At 41.9% G+C, this 17,928-nt stretch overlaps 1 protein-coding gene across 7 annotated transcripts in view; it reads right to left on the bottom strand.

Moving 5' to 3' along the window:
• Positions 1–1,927: 1,927 nt before the first annotated feature.
• The window catches only part of BRD8 (bromodomain containing 8), a 76,888-nt gene continuing 60,887 nt past the window's right edge, over positions 1,928–17,928 (bottom strand). For 6 of the 7 annotated variants that reach the window (XM_069764344.1, XM_069764340.1, XM_069764342.1 and 3 more), the window contains 10 exons: positions 16,576–16,956; positions 16,407–16,494; positions 16,273–16,313; positions 15,949–16,169; positions 15,771–15,863; positions 14,249–14,317; positions 8,381–8,558; positions 7,373–7,477; positions 4,512–4,556; positions 1,928–3,160 (listed from right to left, as the gene is read on the bottom strand). In XM_069764344.1, the coding sequence (XP_069620445.1) occupies positions 3,101–3,160; positions 4,512–4,556; positions 7,373–7,477; positions 8,381–8,558; positions 14,249–14,317; positions 15,771–15,863; positions 15,949–16,169; positions 16,273–16,313; positions 16,407–16,494; positions 16,576–16,956 (1,281 nt within the window). In that variant the 3' untranslated portion in view covers positions 1,928–3,100. The remainder of the gene's footprint in view (positions 3,161–4,511; positions 4,557–7,372; positions 7,478–8,380; positions 8,559–14,248; positions 14,318–15,770; positions 15,864–15,948; positions 16,170–16,272; positions 16,314–16,406; positions 16,495–16,575; positions 16,957–17,928) is intronic. The other variant, XM_069764346.1, reaches the window with a different exon arrangement.

Raw genomic sequence — 17,928 nt, 5'->3', positions numbered from 1 at the left:
TGAGCCAACAAGCAAAGCCAGGTCACAACACATAAGGCAGCAGGAGGGATAGCCATATTGCTGAACTGCTTCATAGGGAGAGTTATGTCCCAGTGGTCAAACAGAATTACTTTACCACTACAAGGGTTTTTTAGAGATCTCTCAGTCTACCAACATAGTAACATAGTTAGTAAGGCCGAAAAAAGACATTTGTCCATCCAGTTCAGCCTATATTCCATCATAATAAATCCCCAGATCTACGTCCTTCTACAGAACCTAATAATTGTATGATACAATATTGTTCTGCTCCAGGAAGACATCCAGGCCTCTCTTGAACCCCTCGACTGAGTTTGCCATCACCACCTCCTCAGGCAAGCAATTCCAGATTCTCACTGCCCTAACAGTAAAGAATCCTCTTCTATGTTGGTGGAAAAACCTTCTCTCCTCCAGACGCAAAGAATGCCCCCTTGTGCCGGTCACCTTCCTTGGTATAAACAGATCCTCAGCGAGATATTTGTATTGTCCCCTTATATACTTATACATGGTTATTAGATCGCCCCTCAGTCGTCTTTTTTCTAGACTAAATAATCCTAATTTCGCTAATCTATCAGGGTATTGTAGTTCGCTCATCCCCTTTATTAATTTTGTTGCCCTCCTTTGTACTCTCTCTAGTTCCATTATATCCTTCCTGAGCAACTGTGCCCAAAACTGGACACAGTACTCCATGTGCGGTCTAACTAGGGATTTGTATAGAGGCAGTATAATGCTCTCATCATGTGTATCCAGACCTCTTTTAATGCACCTCATGATCCTGTTTGCCTTGGCAGCTACTGCCTGGCACTGGCTGCTCCAGGTAAGTTTATCATTAACTAGGATCCCCAAGTCCTTCTCCCTGTCAGATTTACCCAGTGGTTTCCCGTTCAGTGTGTAATGGTGATATGGATTCCTTCTTCCCATGTGTATATAACCTTACATTTATCATTGTTAAACCTCATCTGCCACCTTTCAGCCCAAGTTTCCAACTTATCCAGATCCATCTGTAGCAAGATCTGGCTGACAATGTCAAATTGATAGAATGAAAAATGCCCATGCCAAATGCAACCATGTCACACAGAAAATGTTGAAACAGCAAATATACGGTATTTTGGAATTTACAATATTCCTTGAATGAAACAGGGTCAAAGCCATTTTACTAGTTATTAGAGGTACAGCTATGCTATGGCTAACACTATCACATAAAAACAACACGTTTATCTGAGAGTTACAACTGAAACAAAATTTATTTGCAGCTTCATGCCCACAACTTTGCTTGTCTGCTGAACCTTTGCTTACCTGTGCTTTCTCAACAGGGATTTCCGCCCATTACTAGGCATCAGAATGCCATTTTTCATTGATGATTGGCCTGTGTAGGCAGGTGCCAACAAATACACCTGATGCGCTCTTCACGCACATATTTACAGCATGTTGTAAATATCTGAGCAATTCATTGGCATAGCAGCGGATTCCAAGAACTTGCAGATGCATTGACATTGGTGGAGCTGGGCAACTTTAGAAAGAGCACCATCATTGCTTAACCTTAGTAATTATGCTAAAAGATGACCTAACGTGTAAGTGAGACAACTCTGGTCTTAACTGTGATGAATAAAAATATAAATACAAGTACATGTCAAGGTTCTTGAGGGGAATAATCTAAGTTGATTATTCTACGGTAGACTTCACATCCAAACATCAGCTACCCTTACAATTCTCAGTATATAAGCACTGTGCGGAAAGACTTCAATCATTCAGTGAAAACGTCTTCATAGTAGAGTCCCAAGTTGGTCCGGTGGATCATAAAATTGAAGGAAGAAGCCAGCATAAATTTTCAGGTAATCCTGCACATTAGTAATATTTTGTATGCACCACTTTCAATACATTCTTTTTCAATAACCTTCATCCACAATTAACATACTTCCAAACATAACGCCTTTATTTTGTAGTCATCAACAAAAAACAGAACATGCAAAAGAAATGAAAATCACTTTAAAATTGATATTTCTACAAATGTCATAAAAAAATGTCGATACCTGCCCTATCTTACAACTTTGTGTGACACTCTCCATACTGCTTTTGACAAAGAAACTGCAGATCTCTTACCAAAATAAAACAAGATATTTAGACAACTACCTATATATTCCTCACGATCTACTACCGTCATTACATTAAATCTGAAGAACATTATAGTATTCTGATTAATTTCTAACTTGGAAAGGATGATTTTTTAGTTCACGAAAACCTCTGGCTGCAATTGTTCTACTCATCCTCCCAGGTTCAGTGCAGAGTCTCTGTCACTTCTGCCAGCATCTGTTCTTGTCTGTTGCCAATAAGCCCGGAGGCTCGTGCCGGCAACTCGAGCAGAGCCACAAAGCCAAGTTATTGGCTAAAGCACTGGTAACATAGCAGACATCATAAACCGCAGGGATGACTTTAGGGAACCACTTGAAACACGATTAGCGTACCTAAGAAAGCAGATTGGTTGTCTTATTTTCACACCCAGTGTCACTCGTTTCTATGGGACGTTTCTGGTATTACATCTATATCACATAGATGCACGATGTATGAAAATATGACCCTACAAATGTTCAGATGAAAATTTACTTAAAAACTTCTTTCAACATTTTGAATGTCTCACGATTCTCTTCAACATGCATTAAACTGATGAAAACAAAATAACACTGACATCTCCTCCTGAGCTATTAAAAATTACTTTTGTATGTTGCACTAGTACAAAATTCCACATAAATCACTGCTACAGTTTTGCTGAATTTTTCAAAACCCAGACTAAGGAGTTCCCGAAGAGAAGAGAAGACATGTTTTTTCTTTTTTTGGTCCCACTTTTAGTTTAAACAAAAAAATAATATACAAGAATTGCTTTTCTGGATGGCAACCTTGCTATACATATTTACAATAATCAATACTGCTTGTATCGCTACTTCATGGAAGGCAGGGCAAACAGAAATGCACTAAGAAACCCAGATACTGGGGGTTCATAATCTAAATTTCCAAAGACAACACCAAACTACATCAAATATTACGCATCATATTTAGCAGCCATTGCTAGGAATTGCAAGTAGCAGATGCCTCATTTTTTCATCTTCATATCAGCTTCAATTGCACAGCGTCGGCCTCGCGTGCCTCCATCCTGTTAAATAGGAAATAATAAATAAGTGTCCGTATAAACATGAGCATAAGTTTTGCAATAACCTACAGTATGTCTAACAGATTTTATAATTCACGCCCCGATACAATTAGAAAGTCACATACCTGAGACACTAAGCAGTGACCTTCTGCCTTCTCATCTTAGTGCTGTTCTAACCCTGTCACAAGCTCTGAACTGGTGAACTTACTGAATACACACTAACTGTGGAATGAACACATTTTTGTCATCATGCACTAGATATCAAACTATGGAACCTTGCTATTTTGACCTAGGACAATTTTCACAAACAAATATCAGTTTGAAGGACAGAAAGAAGCAATAAGGAAGCGATGCACAGGGGACACAAAGCAGACAGTTAGGGTATGGCCACGCATGTGGCCACAATAGCCATTAAAGGTGCTGTCCCAAAACCACAACCTGTCACCATGCCACAGATTAAGTTGTAAGTGTCTGCCACCGTTGCAACCCCCACTAATCAAAACTTGGACAACTTCTTCTCATACCCCATGCTTGGCCACCATAAAATAAAGCCTATGCTCACCGCTCGTATTGGCGCCATTCCCACGGTATCGGCATTCGGGGTCCAGGGGCTACCATGCTGCTGTCGTGAAACATGACAGCGGCACCCAATCAGCGCTGGATTCACTGTTCCCACCTCCTGTCGAATTGAGCAGGAAGTCCGAGATCAGCTGCAGCCCAGACTTCCTCTTCATGTTCAATTTGTCCAAAGACGGGGACAGTGATGCCAGTACTAATTGGGCGCCGGCGTCACGTCATAACAACCGCATGAGAGCCCCAGCAAGTGCCAACACTGGCAAGGGAGGCAAGTGTAGGCTTTATTATTCTATGGGGGCCAAACATTTTCATCAAGAAGGGGTTGTCCTAGTAGTGGACAACCCCTTTAAAGTCAATGGGACTTAGCATAAATTACAGAGCATTCTGTCCGTCAGACCGTTATAAACTTTAACTGTATGACAGCTGCTGTACTAAACAGGGCACAGCGCAGTCTGCTCTCATCAATGAGTTTCCCAGCAGTGAAATCCCCTGCGATTAGACACTTCTCACAGTTTATGAGCTGCGTTCTCGGGACATCCTCTTTAACAGTCAATGTTAATGGTCACATGATTTTGTGGTTAAAACAGCTGCAAAATCATGTGGCCATTACCATTTTTTTGCTGCCGTTTTCGCCCACACATGGGGACTTTATTCATGTGGCCGTACCCTAATAACATTTAGCAAAGTATATTGATTACATTGTCAAACTGCTGTAATGGATGGACGGAGGGCGCCAAAACACATATCCTCCAATACAATGCAGCCATTCAATACTTACAAAGAGAGAGAGAAGGAAGGCAGGAGAGCCCATGGGGACACTGTCCTGTTAAAGGACAAACAGAAAAACAGGTCAGATTCCAAGGAGACTCTCCTCCGACACAAGACATTAAGAAGCTGGCAACACACAAGCAATAGAGGAAGCCAGGGTTCCTGACCATAATCTCATATAATGGAAGGAAGGCTTCAGTATTGTGGCTTCACATCTTTTTTGAGAGACATTTAATAGCGTTGGCTCAAAAATTCTAGTACTGGCTTCTGTTGCTAACCCAAAAACAAAATACAAGTCCTATCTAACAAAAGGTCACTCGTGAACTTACAATTGCTCCAGTGATGACTGAGCACAATTATGATTATAGAAGGATATAAAGGCTATCAGAGGCATTTTTTTTTAAACTTAAAAGTACATGCATCTTGGGGTACAAAACAATTCTGCTATTGGGTTTCATTAACATTTTTTGCCCTATTTGATTTTACAGGCTTTTTGTTTCCCAGAACATCGCTAGCTGAATGAGTTATCAGAGTCTTTGATTCAGATAACTCCGATGGAGAGCTGGAAATGCTTTAACGGCCATATCTGGAGCTCCGATAAGTGGATTTACGAAGGCAAGTGGAGATCATCCCTGATGTGCTCTGTGGCCTTGTAGTGGACAACCACTTTAAATAATAGATTGTTATTGCCACATCATTATTGCCACATCCACAGTCCGAATGTATTTTATGTTTTAACTACCTTTAATTTTAAACAAATACTTTTATTCCCCTTAGGTGGTGGCTTGAACTTGGAATTGCTTACTTTATATACCGCAATGCACTACACTACAGTATATTGCAAAAATCATTGTCTCCTATGAAGTCCAGCCACTGCTTTGTCTTTACAGGATGAGATCGAGATGGTGATGGGTGCACTTAACACCACACCCCTCCCAGAATGGGCATCTTAATTGCCCCTATCGAAGATCAATAGCGACATTACAGGGTTAACAGCAGATATCAGAACCCAATGGCATTAGGATCTGTGACAAAAGAGATAATGTACCAAGTAACAGTCATCTGCTCTGAAGGCAATTAGTTGCATCACCAGTCAGGTCACTGGTGGTCTGGCGGAGACTGTTGGAGGAATGCACTGTAGTGGAGATGAAGGATTCATGAGTAAATGAGCCTTTTCGTAATAAGTTTCACTTTCCACTGTCAATTTTAAACAGCAAATAAACCCTTTTTATACAACTAAATTTCCCTTAGGAGAGCATGATACTGGTGCTCTTGAGATCAATGGAGAGAGCAAAGTGTATACCATGATTGCCATCTGACAAATCAAAACTATCTCTTGATTTCTCATTGACAAGTCCGCAAATAAGGCCTGAAGATGGGAACAGAAAAACTGTTGCAGAAAAAAAAATTCCCTCTGCCAGCTCTTCCAATACTGGTAAATAAAGTGATTGAATGTGTGTTTTGAGTAAGGGCCCATTTACACTGGTCGATAATCTGTCAGATCCTAACGCTAACGACCCATTGTCCACAATAACTGTGTAGTGTGAATGGGTTGAGCAACCGAGCTATGTTTACAAAAACGCTCGTTCATCATGCATATCATTTAGGTGAGCAAAATAATTCATTCAATTTTTGAAATTGCATGAGACAAAATGGAAACGGTTGACCGACAAAAAGGAGAAGTGGAAATTTAAATCCTAAATAGGGTTAATCGTGTTCCAAAGCAATAGTTCAATAGCAATTGGAGCATCGGAACAAGTACATATTCATAATTAGCTAAAAAGATTTTCACTTTATTAAATCGATGAACTATTGTTTTTACAGTATCACAGTAAAGGTTTGTACAATACTTTATGAATTCATACACTTAGAATAAATCGTATCACTTATGGGATTTGCAGATTGAACACACCAATGCTTCAGATTGAACACAATACACAATGTTCGAATTAACGATATTCAACTATTTCATTCACAATTCTTGTCCTGTATGAACACGTCTGACAATTTGCTAGTCAAGAGTTACAATTGGATTGTTCATCATTAAAAAAAAAATAAAACCTATATTTTTACTAGTTTGTCTCTTCTTTTTCTACAAGAAATCCAAGTCCATTACTGAGCAGTAGACACCGTATATAAACAGTCCGCGTAGTAGTGGCCAGCCGCAGCCCTAACTCCCTATTGATTACGTATATGTTCGAAAACGGGTACAGTGACGCCAGCGGTGATTGGGATTAGGGCTCATGTGACCTAACAAGCACACGTGAGCCCCAGGAATGCTAGTGCCAACACCGATGGTTCAGAACCGAGATGGAAGGGGAGAGTAAGATTTTATTTTATTAAAAGGGGCCAAACATGAGGGTCGAGAAAGGGTGTTCCATTAGCGGACAACCCCTTAAATGTAACCATTCAGTAACAGCTTATTAACAGGATTAGTGGAAAGAGAGAGATCTCGCTTTAATAATAATATAATAATAATAATTTTTATTTATATAGCGCCAACATATTCCGCAGCGCTTTACAAATTATAGAGGGGACTTGTATTTCACAGATTGGCAATAAGCACTATTGAAATATACTTTACAATTCTGACAAACTACCAATGCTGTCTTCAACAGCAAACGTGTCCAATTATGTTATGTTATATAGTGATACTGGGCATTAAAAATGTATTTTTGTCCAGCTAAGGGAAGGTTACTAACCGGGATTTTAGAAAAGCAGGGTAAAACCCAATGTGAGAAGATGGATGAAGTAGCTACCAAACAGGTTAACCAAATATAACTTTAATAAATTTGCCTCTCTAAGAAATAGTTTTTAGATAAGGACATGTACAGAATTGAATTCATTTCCAATCCATTCAAATAAAATTACCTTTTCTGAGGCATCTTGCTTGCGTGTGGAATCTCGGCCCCTCAAACTTTTTGCACTGATTCCAGATTCAGACGTCTGCATAATCAACTGTGTGGCTAAAAATTGCTAACATACGAGAAAAAAGATATTAATCTATACACCTATAACATATATTATATACCGTATATATTATTACACACACTAGCTATTGAATGCGTTATACGCCCGGGTGGCTAGCATTTTTATTGGTACATTTTTGTGCTATGTTAGGCTATGTGCACAAGTTGCGGATTAGGCTTAGGAATTTCTGGTGCGGATTCTGCCTCTCCTGGCAGAAAACGCACCTGCGGATTTGTCACGTTTTTTGTGCGGTTCTGCAGCATTTTTATGTGCGTTTTTGCTGCGTTTCTTAGCCCTGCGGTTTTCTATAATGGAATGGGTACAAAAACGCTGCAGATCCGCAAAAAAGAAGTGACATGCTACTTCTTTTAAACCGCAGCGTTTCCGCAGTGCATTTTCCGCAAAATGTGCACAGCTTTTTTTTTTCTCATTGATTTACATTATACTGTAAATCAATTGCGGATCTGCAGCGTTTCTGCACCTCAAAAAACGCTGCGGATCCGCAGAGAATCCACAACGTGTGCACATACCCTTAAAGTGAACTTGTCACCAGCAACAGCAAGGTTAATCTGCAGGTTTTATTCCCACCAGCATTCGGTTTCAGTCATGGGGGTGGGAGGCAGCACCGATTCAGTCACCACTATGAGTATATAGAGCGGCAGCTGTAACAGCCCTTCAGCCCTGACTGACAGCCGGTCTCAATGTAGTTCCAGTGTCAGTCACGGCCAGGGATTCGGTTACCGCGGCCGCTCTGCATACTTTCAGTCACGGGATCGGTGACTGAACCAGCTCCGCTCCCGTGACTGAAACCGAATGTCGGAGGAAACATACAACCTAACATCTTCCAACTATTCATAACATTAAAGACGGTTAGCACATTTCTTTTATTTATCGCACTAGTAAGAGTACCTGGATTTGCTCCAGCACATCACGTTGCATCTCTACAGCCATGTGGTAGACATCGTGGTCAGAACTGTTATACATTACAGCATTCTGGAACATGAGCATGATGTCCCTCTGGAACTCCGCTGTACTGCGAATTAAACCAGTCTCAATGTTTTTCTTTATAGTAGATAGGTCCATGGGCCTTGGAAACAAAAGGCTGCGTAAGGAGTACTGCAACAATGATGTTAAATATTTCACACCAATTAAAAATAAATCAGGATGTGCATTCAAATTCCTTTTAATCCATTCCCGACCAAGAAAATCTTTTATTTTGGTGCTTTCGTTTCTTTCTATTCTTCTTCTAAGAGCCACATCTTAATCAGTTTTATATTGACATGGCCAAATCAGGGCTTTTTTTTTTGCAGGAGGAGTAGTAATTATCAATTACACCACTTTACCATACAACGTACTGAAAAATGTAATTCAAAGTGGAGTGAAACGGTGAAGGGGGATTAAAAAAAAAAAAAAAAAACTTCCAGCAATTCCACCATTGATTTTAGAATTTTGTTTTTACGGCTATCATTGTGAAGTAAAACTGACCTAGCAATATCAACTTAAGGTTTTTTATCTCTATTTACCATATATACTCGAGTATAAGCCGAGATTTTCAGCCCAAAAAAGTGGGCTGAAAGTGCTTCTCTCGGCTTATACTCGAGTCATGGTCGGCAGGTGAGGGGAGGGACAACGGTCACATACTCACCTGCTCCTGGCGCTCACTGCATGTCCCAAGGTCTCCGGGCGCAGCAGCTTCTTCCCCTGTTCAGAGGTCACTCACTGGTACCACTCATTACAGTAATGAGTATGGACTCCACTCCATAGGGGTGGAGCCGCATATTCATTACTGTAATGAGCGGTACCAGTGACAGCTGAACAGGGAAAGAAGCTGCTGCGCCCGGAGACCGTGGGATATGCAGTGACCGCGTCCGGAGCTCCGGGAGCAGGCGAGTATTTCATATTCACCTTTCCTCGTTCCACCACCGCCTCGTCTTCCACATCCTCTGCAGTTTAGGTCAGAGGGCGCGATGGTGTATTAGTGTGCACGTCGCCCTCTACCTGAACAGTCACTGCGGAGAGACGGGACGCTGAGGAGCAGCGGGCAGTGACGAGAGGAGAGTATGTCTTTTTTTTTTTTTTAATGCAGCAGCATTATATGTGGCACAATGTTATATGGAGCATCTATGAGGCCATAGTGAACTGTATTGAGCATTATATGGGGCATCTCTGGGGCCATAAAGAACTGCATGGAGCATTATATGGGGCATCTATGGGGCCATAAAGAACTGCATGGAGCAGTATATGGGGCATCTATGGGGCCATAAAGAACTGCATGGAGCATTATATGGGGCACATTTGTATATGGAGCATCTTATGGGGCCATAATGAACTGCATGGAGCATTATATGGGGCATATTTGTATATGGAACATCTTATGGGGCCATAATGGACTGTATGGAGCATTATATGTGGCACATTGTAATATGGAGCATCTTATGGGGCCATAATCAGCATTTGTGCAGCATTATATGGGGCAAATGTGTCTATGGAGCATCTTATGGGGCCATAATCAACATTTGTGCAGCATTATATGGGGCATATTTTAATATGGAGCATCTTATGGGCCCATCATAAATTTTATGGAGCATTATATGGGGCGTATTTTGTATGGAGCATCTTATGGGGCCCATCATGAACTGTATGGACATTATATTATTATTTATTTATATAGCACCATTAATTCCATGGTGCTGTACATGAGAAAGGGGTTACATACAGAGTTATAGATATTGTTTACAGTAAACAAATTTACAGTGACAGACTGGTACAGAGGGGAGAGGACCCTGTCCTTGCAGACTTACATTCTATGGGATAGTGGGGAAGAGGCAGAAGGTAGGGGCGAGGCAGCGGCTCTGGCGAGGCGGCGGCTCTGGCGAGGCAGCAGAATGGTTATTGCAGGCTGTAGGCTTTCTTGAAGAGATGGGTTTTCAGGTTCCGTCTGAAGGATCCGAGGGTGGTGGATAGTCGGACGTGTTGAGGCATGGAATTCCAGAGGGTGGGGGATATTCGGGAGAAATCTTGGAGGCGGTTGTGTGAAGAACGAATAAGTGTGGAGGAGAGTAGGAGGTCTTGGGAGGATCGGAGATTACGTGAGGGAAGATATTGGGAGATTAGTTCAGAGATATAGGGAGGGGACAGGTTGTGGATGGCTTTGTAGATCAGTGTTAGTAGTTTGAACTGGATTCGTTGGGGAATTGGGAGTCAGTGGAGGGATTTGCAGAGGGGAGAAGCAGGGGAGTAGCGAGGAGAGAGGTGGATTAGCCGGGCAGCAAAGTGGAGGACAGACTGGAGTGGTGCAAGAGAGTTAGCAGGGAGGCCACAGAGGAGGGTGTTGCAGTAGTCGAGGCGGGAGATGATGAGGGCATGCACAAGAGTTTTGGTAGATTGTGGGCTGAGGAAGGAACGGATTCTGGCAATATTTTTGAGTGGGGCTCCTGATTCAATATGGATATTCAAAAACACAACCTACTGATGTCTTAATTAATTTTACTAGGTATCTGTTTTTATTTTTGACATTTACCGGTAGCTGCTGCATTTTCCACCCTAGGCTTATACTCGAGTCAATAAGTTTTCCCAGTTGTTTGTTGCAAAATTAGGGGGGGGGGGTCACCTTATACTCAGGTCGGCTTATACTCGAGTATATACGGGTACTTAAATGAGCTATGCATGCAGTGTAGTGTACTTGTTTTACAATACTTTCCGATTGCCTTCTTCCCCAGATTCCAGAGCTGCTATGATCCTTTTCTGAGTCTTGTGACTTCTATTCTAACTAGCCGGATGATACAGAATTTACGTGTTGTCTGGAAGATTCCTTTACAAAGCAAGTTTTTTACATTGTAAAATTCACAAGCTAGGAATCATAGGAGCACAAAGACGGCAGCGACAGGGGCCCCATGAAATTGGCACCATGTGTATGCGTTACGCAGTGGACATTGGGTGGCCAAATAAATGCCCCATGAGGATGGTGATTTTTAGATGCCACTGTCCGAGAATAATAGCGGCATTTCAGCAGAGGGGCGAGGGAGAAAATGAGCATACGGACAGGACAGCATGAGATCGCAGCAGATTATTTTGGAAAGGTATAACATTTGCTTGTTTGTAACTCCTTCACGACATGCCCTATACTAGTACGGCGCATGTCGTGTCTCCCCCTTTGATTTGGGCTCCGGCGCTGAGCCCACATCAAAGTCGCAGCTTGTCAGCTGTTTTGTACAGCTGACATGTGCGCGCAATAGCGGCAGGTGGAATCGCGATCCACCTGCTGTTATTAATCAGTTAAATGCCGCTGTCAAACGCTGACAGCGGCATTTAACTACTGCTTCCGGCCGCGTGGCCGGAAATGCACGCATCGCCGACCCCCGTCACATGATCGGGGGTAAGCGATGCGTCTGCATAGTAACCAGAGGTCTCCTTGAGACCTCTATGGTTACTTGATGCTGGCTTGCTGTGAGCACCACCCTGTGGTCAGCGCTCATAGCAAGCCTGCAATTCAGCTACATAGGAGCGATCTGATGATCACTGCTATGTAGCTGACCCGATCAGGCTATGCCAGCTTCTAGCCTCCCATGGAGGCTATTAAAGAATGGCAAAAGTTAAAAAATGTTTTAAAAAATATGAAAAAAATATATAAAAGTTTAAATCACCCCCCTTTTGCCCCATCCAAAATAAAACAATTAAAAAAAAAAAATCAAACATACACATATTTGGTATCGCCGCATTCAGAATCGCCCGATCTATCAATAAAAAAAAGCATTAACCTGATCGCTAAACAGTGTAACACCAGAATTACATTTTTTTGGTCGCTGAGACATTGCATTAAAATGCAATAACGGGTGATCAAAAGAAGGTATCTGCACAAAAGTGGTATCATTAAAAACGTCAGCTTGGCACGCAAAAAATAAGCACTCCCCTGACCCGAGATCCTGTAAAATGGAGATGCTACGGGTATCGGAAAATGGCACATTTTTTTTTTTTTTTAAGCAAAGTTTTGAATTTTTGTCACCACTTACCGTAGTGTATCCTCACCCACCCCCTGCAGACTGTGAGCCCTCGCGGGCAGGGTCCTCCCTCCTTATGTACTCGTGTGCCTTGTTATCTGCTCATGTTTAATGTATTTGTCTATATTTGCCCCGTATTCACATGTAAAGCGCCATGGAATAAATGGCGCTATAAAAATGTATAATAATAATAATAATAATAATAAGCCGACCCGAGTATAAGCCGACCCCCCTAATTTTGCCACAAAAAACTGGGAAAACTTATTGACTCGAGTATAAGCCTAGGGTGGAAATGCAGCATTTACCGGTGAATTTCAAAAAATAAAAATAGATCATTCTTGCCCCATAGCTGTGCCATATAGTGCTCTGCATGTTCATTATCGCCCCATAGCTGTGCCCCACATAGTGCTCTGCACCATTCATGATTGTCCCTATAGCTCTGCCATATAGTGCTCTGCACCGTTCATAGTTCCCTATATAAAGCTGTGCCATTGCCGCTGCTGCAGTAAAAAAAAAAAAAAAAAAAAAAAAAGCCATACTCACCTCTCTTGATTGCAGCTCCCGGCGTCTCGTTCCGGCGTCCGGTCCCGGCGTCTCTCTGCACTGACTGATCAGGCAGAGGGCGCCGCGCACACTATATGCGTCATCACGCCCTCTGACCTGAACAGTCAGAGCGCAGACGCCGGGAAGATGGAGGCGCCGGGAAGATGGAGCGGCGCCCGGCGGCTGGAACGCGGACAGGTGACTATTACATACTTACCTGGTCCCGACGTCCGGCTCCCCCTGCCTGTCACAGCTGGTCTTCGGTGCCGCAGCTTCTTTCTCTAATCAGCGGTCACCGGCAGCGCTGATTAGAGAAATGAATAGGTGGCTCCACCCCTATGGGAGGTGGAGCCGCTTATTCATTTCTGTAATGAGCGGTCCCACGTGACCGCTGAAGAGGGGAAGAAGCTGCAGCACAGAAGACCGTGGGACGGCAGGGACAGCGCCAGGATCGCCGGGACTAGGTAAGTATGCCTCAGCGCCCTCACCCCCTCACCCGCCGACCCTGCCACCCACCTTGACTCGAGTATAAGCCGAGAGGGGCACTTTCAGCCCAAAAATTTGGGCTGAAAATCTCGGCTTATACTCGAGTATATACGGTAGATAAAAAATAACCTAGACATGTTTGGTGTCTATGAACTCGTAATGACCTGGAGAATCATAATGACAGGTCAGTTTTAGCATTTACTGAACCTAGCAAGAAAGCCAAACAAAAAACAAGTGTGGGATTGCACTTTTTTTTTTGCAATTTCACCACACTTGGAATTTTTTTCCCGTTTTCTAGTACAAGACATGGTAAAACCAATGGCGTCGTTCTAAAGTACAACTCGTCCCGCAAAAAATAAGCCCTCACATGGCCATATTGATGGAAAAAAAAAAAAGTTATTGCTGTGGTAAGGAGGGGAGTGAAAAACGAAAACGCAAAAACATAACATCCAATTGTGGAACTTAATTTTATTCCAAGAACTATTGATAAAAATGAAATTTGTTCGTGGGAAACCCCCCTTTAAGTGACAACCATCCAGAGTATGTATATATATGTATATATATATATATATATATATATATATATATATATATATATATATATATATATATATATATATATATATATATATATATATATATCTCATCTCAAATCCACTTAACAAATCAATCATTTTCTCTCCCTTAGCTTGAATGCTTTTTTTTGTTATCCATTAAAAAGATAGAACTACACATTGGTTTCAATTATTACCTTTGAACAATACTGTGATAACCAGGAGCAATGTCATCTGTCACAGGCTGAAGAAAGACATTGGCATACCTTGACAAAACGAAAAAAAAAAAAAAAGTCACCATATTTTCTAGTTAAATCTCCTCACTAAATAAGAGCTCACAAGAAATTAACCTAGTCCAGCAATATCATTTAATAAAAAGGGAGATGATCAACACAGGAGATTGTCAGAGTATTTATTGGCATATAACGTCTATTTTGGTGAATAATTGTATTGCCCATTAAATGGGTTTTTCAACCAACAAAGTTCATGTCAATTAATAGATCTTGGAATGAAAATAATTTCCACAATTGGATGTGTTAGGCTACGTTCACATTTGCGTTGTTGGGCGCGGCGTCGGCGACGCGACGCAACGCAACCAACAACGCAAATACACAACGCAGCGTTTTGCAACGCATGCGTTGTCATAAGACCCTACAGATCAAGACTTTCGGCGCAGGGAAAACGCTACAAGTAGCGTCCTCTGCGCCCTGTGTTGTGCGTCTATATGACGCATGCGTCGTAAAACGCAGTACAACGCATACCGGCGCATGTCCATGCGCCCCCCATGTTAAAGATAGGGGCGCATGATGCATGCGCCGGTATGCGTCGACGATGCTGCGCCCAGCAACGCAAATGTGAACATAGCTTTAAAATAAAAATGTTCCATGTGCTGAGATAATCTTATAAATATGGCCCTGAACATGGTCTGATCATGCCTCATCTCCTGGGAATGGGAGGAAGCAAAAGAGAAAATAGACAGGACAGCACGGGATCACAGGCAAAACTTTTCACTATCTGTTTTTAAGCAACATTTTTCTTTAATCAAAAAATCATTTGCGATCCCCTGCTGTCCTGTCTATATCTTCTATTTTTTGTATGATTAGACCATGTTCCTGCATGGACAGACACGGCCATTACACAGTACACCGCAAGGGAACATTAATAAGATTATCTCACCAAAGGGAGTTTTTTTTTTAAAAAAACACATCCCATTGCAGAACTTACTATTTTTCAAAGATCTATTGATTAAAATGTTGATCAACAATAACTTTGTTCGTGGGAAAACCCCTTTAAATGACAATTCTGGTACAACTATTCTCATAATTCTGTGTCAAGACGTTCCACTGCTATTCTACGTGAAAACTGTGTGGTACAATTTCCCTTGTCAAAGGATCGTGCCCTTGAAAACTCAGGCTCTGCCAGCATTGATTGGACAGTGGAAGACTGTAGAACACACCCCAACTGATTACAAATAGCACTATATTGAAACATTTCTATACAAAGGAGAAATCTAAAATACATAACGTAAAATTGTTATGTATGTACTAAAACAGACATGTGAGAATGGAAATTTCCTCTTCAAGATTGAACTCCGACACCCAAGGTTATTTATCAAGAGTTAAACTAATAACTATAGGACATCTAATATACTTACATACAGTGGTCTGATGTAGCAATCTTGTAAACCTTAAAAAAAGTTATTTAGTGATCAGCACACACCTGTGATTGGCTGCTGCTCTCCACACCAACATAATAGCTTTTTTCCAAATTTTCTGAGCTTGTATTGCCTCTTGATCTTCACTGCAAACCGAACTGGAATTATATTGACATGACATTTAAACAGACAAAATAAAATGCAATCTATAAACATATAAAATGTACTCATAAATGTACTCACAACTGGGAGGATGCGGGGCTGCTGGGGATTGAATCAGCAAGTGTGTGAGACTGAAGCTGCGCATTATGAATACTGAACCCATCATCGCTCTCACTGATTGGAGGTTCATTGTCCATTTCAGACAGATATTCCTCCCCAGCTTCTTCTTCCTTGGGCTCTTCAGGACTCCCAACCTCACTTGTCACATCCTCGTCCTCCTCTTCTTCTTCTCCTTGAGAGTCCTGGATAAAGTATTTGCATAATTTCACTACCATATATAAAAACTACATCTTTAAATTTTGTTTTTCTTTTTATAAAATTTGGGCAACACAATAGTTACCGTACCTTATTCTGACTAGCAGCTGGAGGTTCTGACTTTATTGGGTCTGAAAATAGTAGAAGTACAATATTAATAAGTATAGCTAGTCACCAACTCAATGATAATCCAAAGTCTAATATATATGTATCTCAATGCGTACCGTTTACTGACGGACTTTCCTCAGATGGCATCCCCTTTTCTTCTTCATTAGAAAAGGCCTCACTTTGAGAAGTTTCACACTGTGGCTCCTTAAGGCAAGAGAAAAATATGAATTTGCCACACTGAATTGCTATTGATCTCACAACTGACACTAGTTATTAGAACAGTACCTCCATTTTCATTTGGTGATCAGTTGATTCTTCCTCCTCTTTAACTGGTTCTTTACCACTAGCTTCAGTAAACTCTTCTATAGGGGATTTAAGCTGAAAGGCTGAGTGAGGAGTCACAGATGCCCCCTCTGACTGAGCAAGCTCCATCTCTGGTTCAGAAGGCTCTGCTTTTATATCAGTCAGCTCCATGATGTTCATTATTGTATCTGTATCCTTGGACCCTGGAATAAGAGCCTTTGGAAGGGTCTCTTGTTTCACTGTGTGTTCCTGAACAGCTTGATCCCAGGGCCCACCAAGTGCTTGGGGGTCATCGTTCTCTTCACAAAACGAAAGAGCTGCCTCAACTGCAGCGACATCAAGCACTTCAGGGTGGTCATCGACCTATTCAGAGGATACATATTTGATTAATAATAATCTTTATTTATATAGCGCCAACATATTCCACAGCGCTTTACAGTTTAACAATTTCAAACATAACAGTCATAAGTAACAACGTTAACAATACAATAATTAAAGCAAAATAAGACGACCCTGCTCGTGAGAGTTTACAATCTACAATGAGGTGGGGGAGATACAAAGTACACGTGTGTATTTACAACAGGGCCGGACTGGCCAACTGGCAATTCTGGCAAATGCCAGAAGGACCTGTCTGGTTGTGGGCTGCCTTGTCTGCTACATTGTTAACAGAATAGGGGTTCTCAAGACCCCCATACTGTTAAGATTTGTGCTGAAACACAAAGTCAGTGACTCCGTCTCTTACCCCAACAGGCCACAAGTATCATTAGAAACATTGGCCTTGTAGTAAATCGTGCTTTCCTCCATCCAGGGTAATATTAGTAGAAATATATCCCATCTGGTGCTTGGGGATGGGGACAGCATGGCCCTGTGTGATTTCAAATGCCAGGGCTGAATTTCAGCCTCAGTCCGTACCTGATTTACAATGATGGTCCAGCCATCTTTATGGGGTGGGGGATAGATGGAGATAGCGAATGGGCTACACGCACACACACAAACATAAAATGACTTTGATTAGGTAACGTGATAGGCCGCTCTGAACAAATGTGTTTTGAGGGAGTGCCTAAAGCTATGCAAATTGTGGATGGTCCTAATATCTTGGGGTAGAGCATTCCAGAGGATTGGCACAGCACGGGAGAAGTCTTGGAGTCGGGAGTGGGAGGTACGGATAAGAGCAGAGGTTAGTCGAAAGTCATTTGCAGAGCGCAGCGGTCGGTTTGGCCGATAGACAAAAATGAGGGAGGAGATGTAAGAGGGTGCTGCACTGTGGAGAGCTTTGTGGGTGAGAACAACTACTTTGAATTGTATCCTGTAATGAATGGGCAGCCAGTGTAATGA

This window comes from Ranitomeya imitator, chromosome 4 (assembly GCF_032444005.1).
Source record: "Ranitomeya imitator isolate aRanImi1 chromosome 4, aRanImi1.pri, whole genome shotgun sequence".
Classification (NCBI taxonomy): domain Eukaryota; kingdom Metazoa; phylum Chordata; class Amphibia; order Anura; family Dendrobatidae; genus Ranitomeya; species Ranitomeya imitator.
This window is presented reverse-complemented; position numbering and strand designations above follow the sequence as displayed.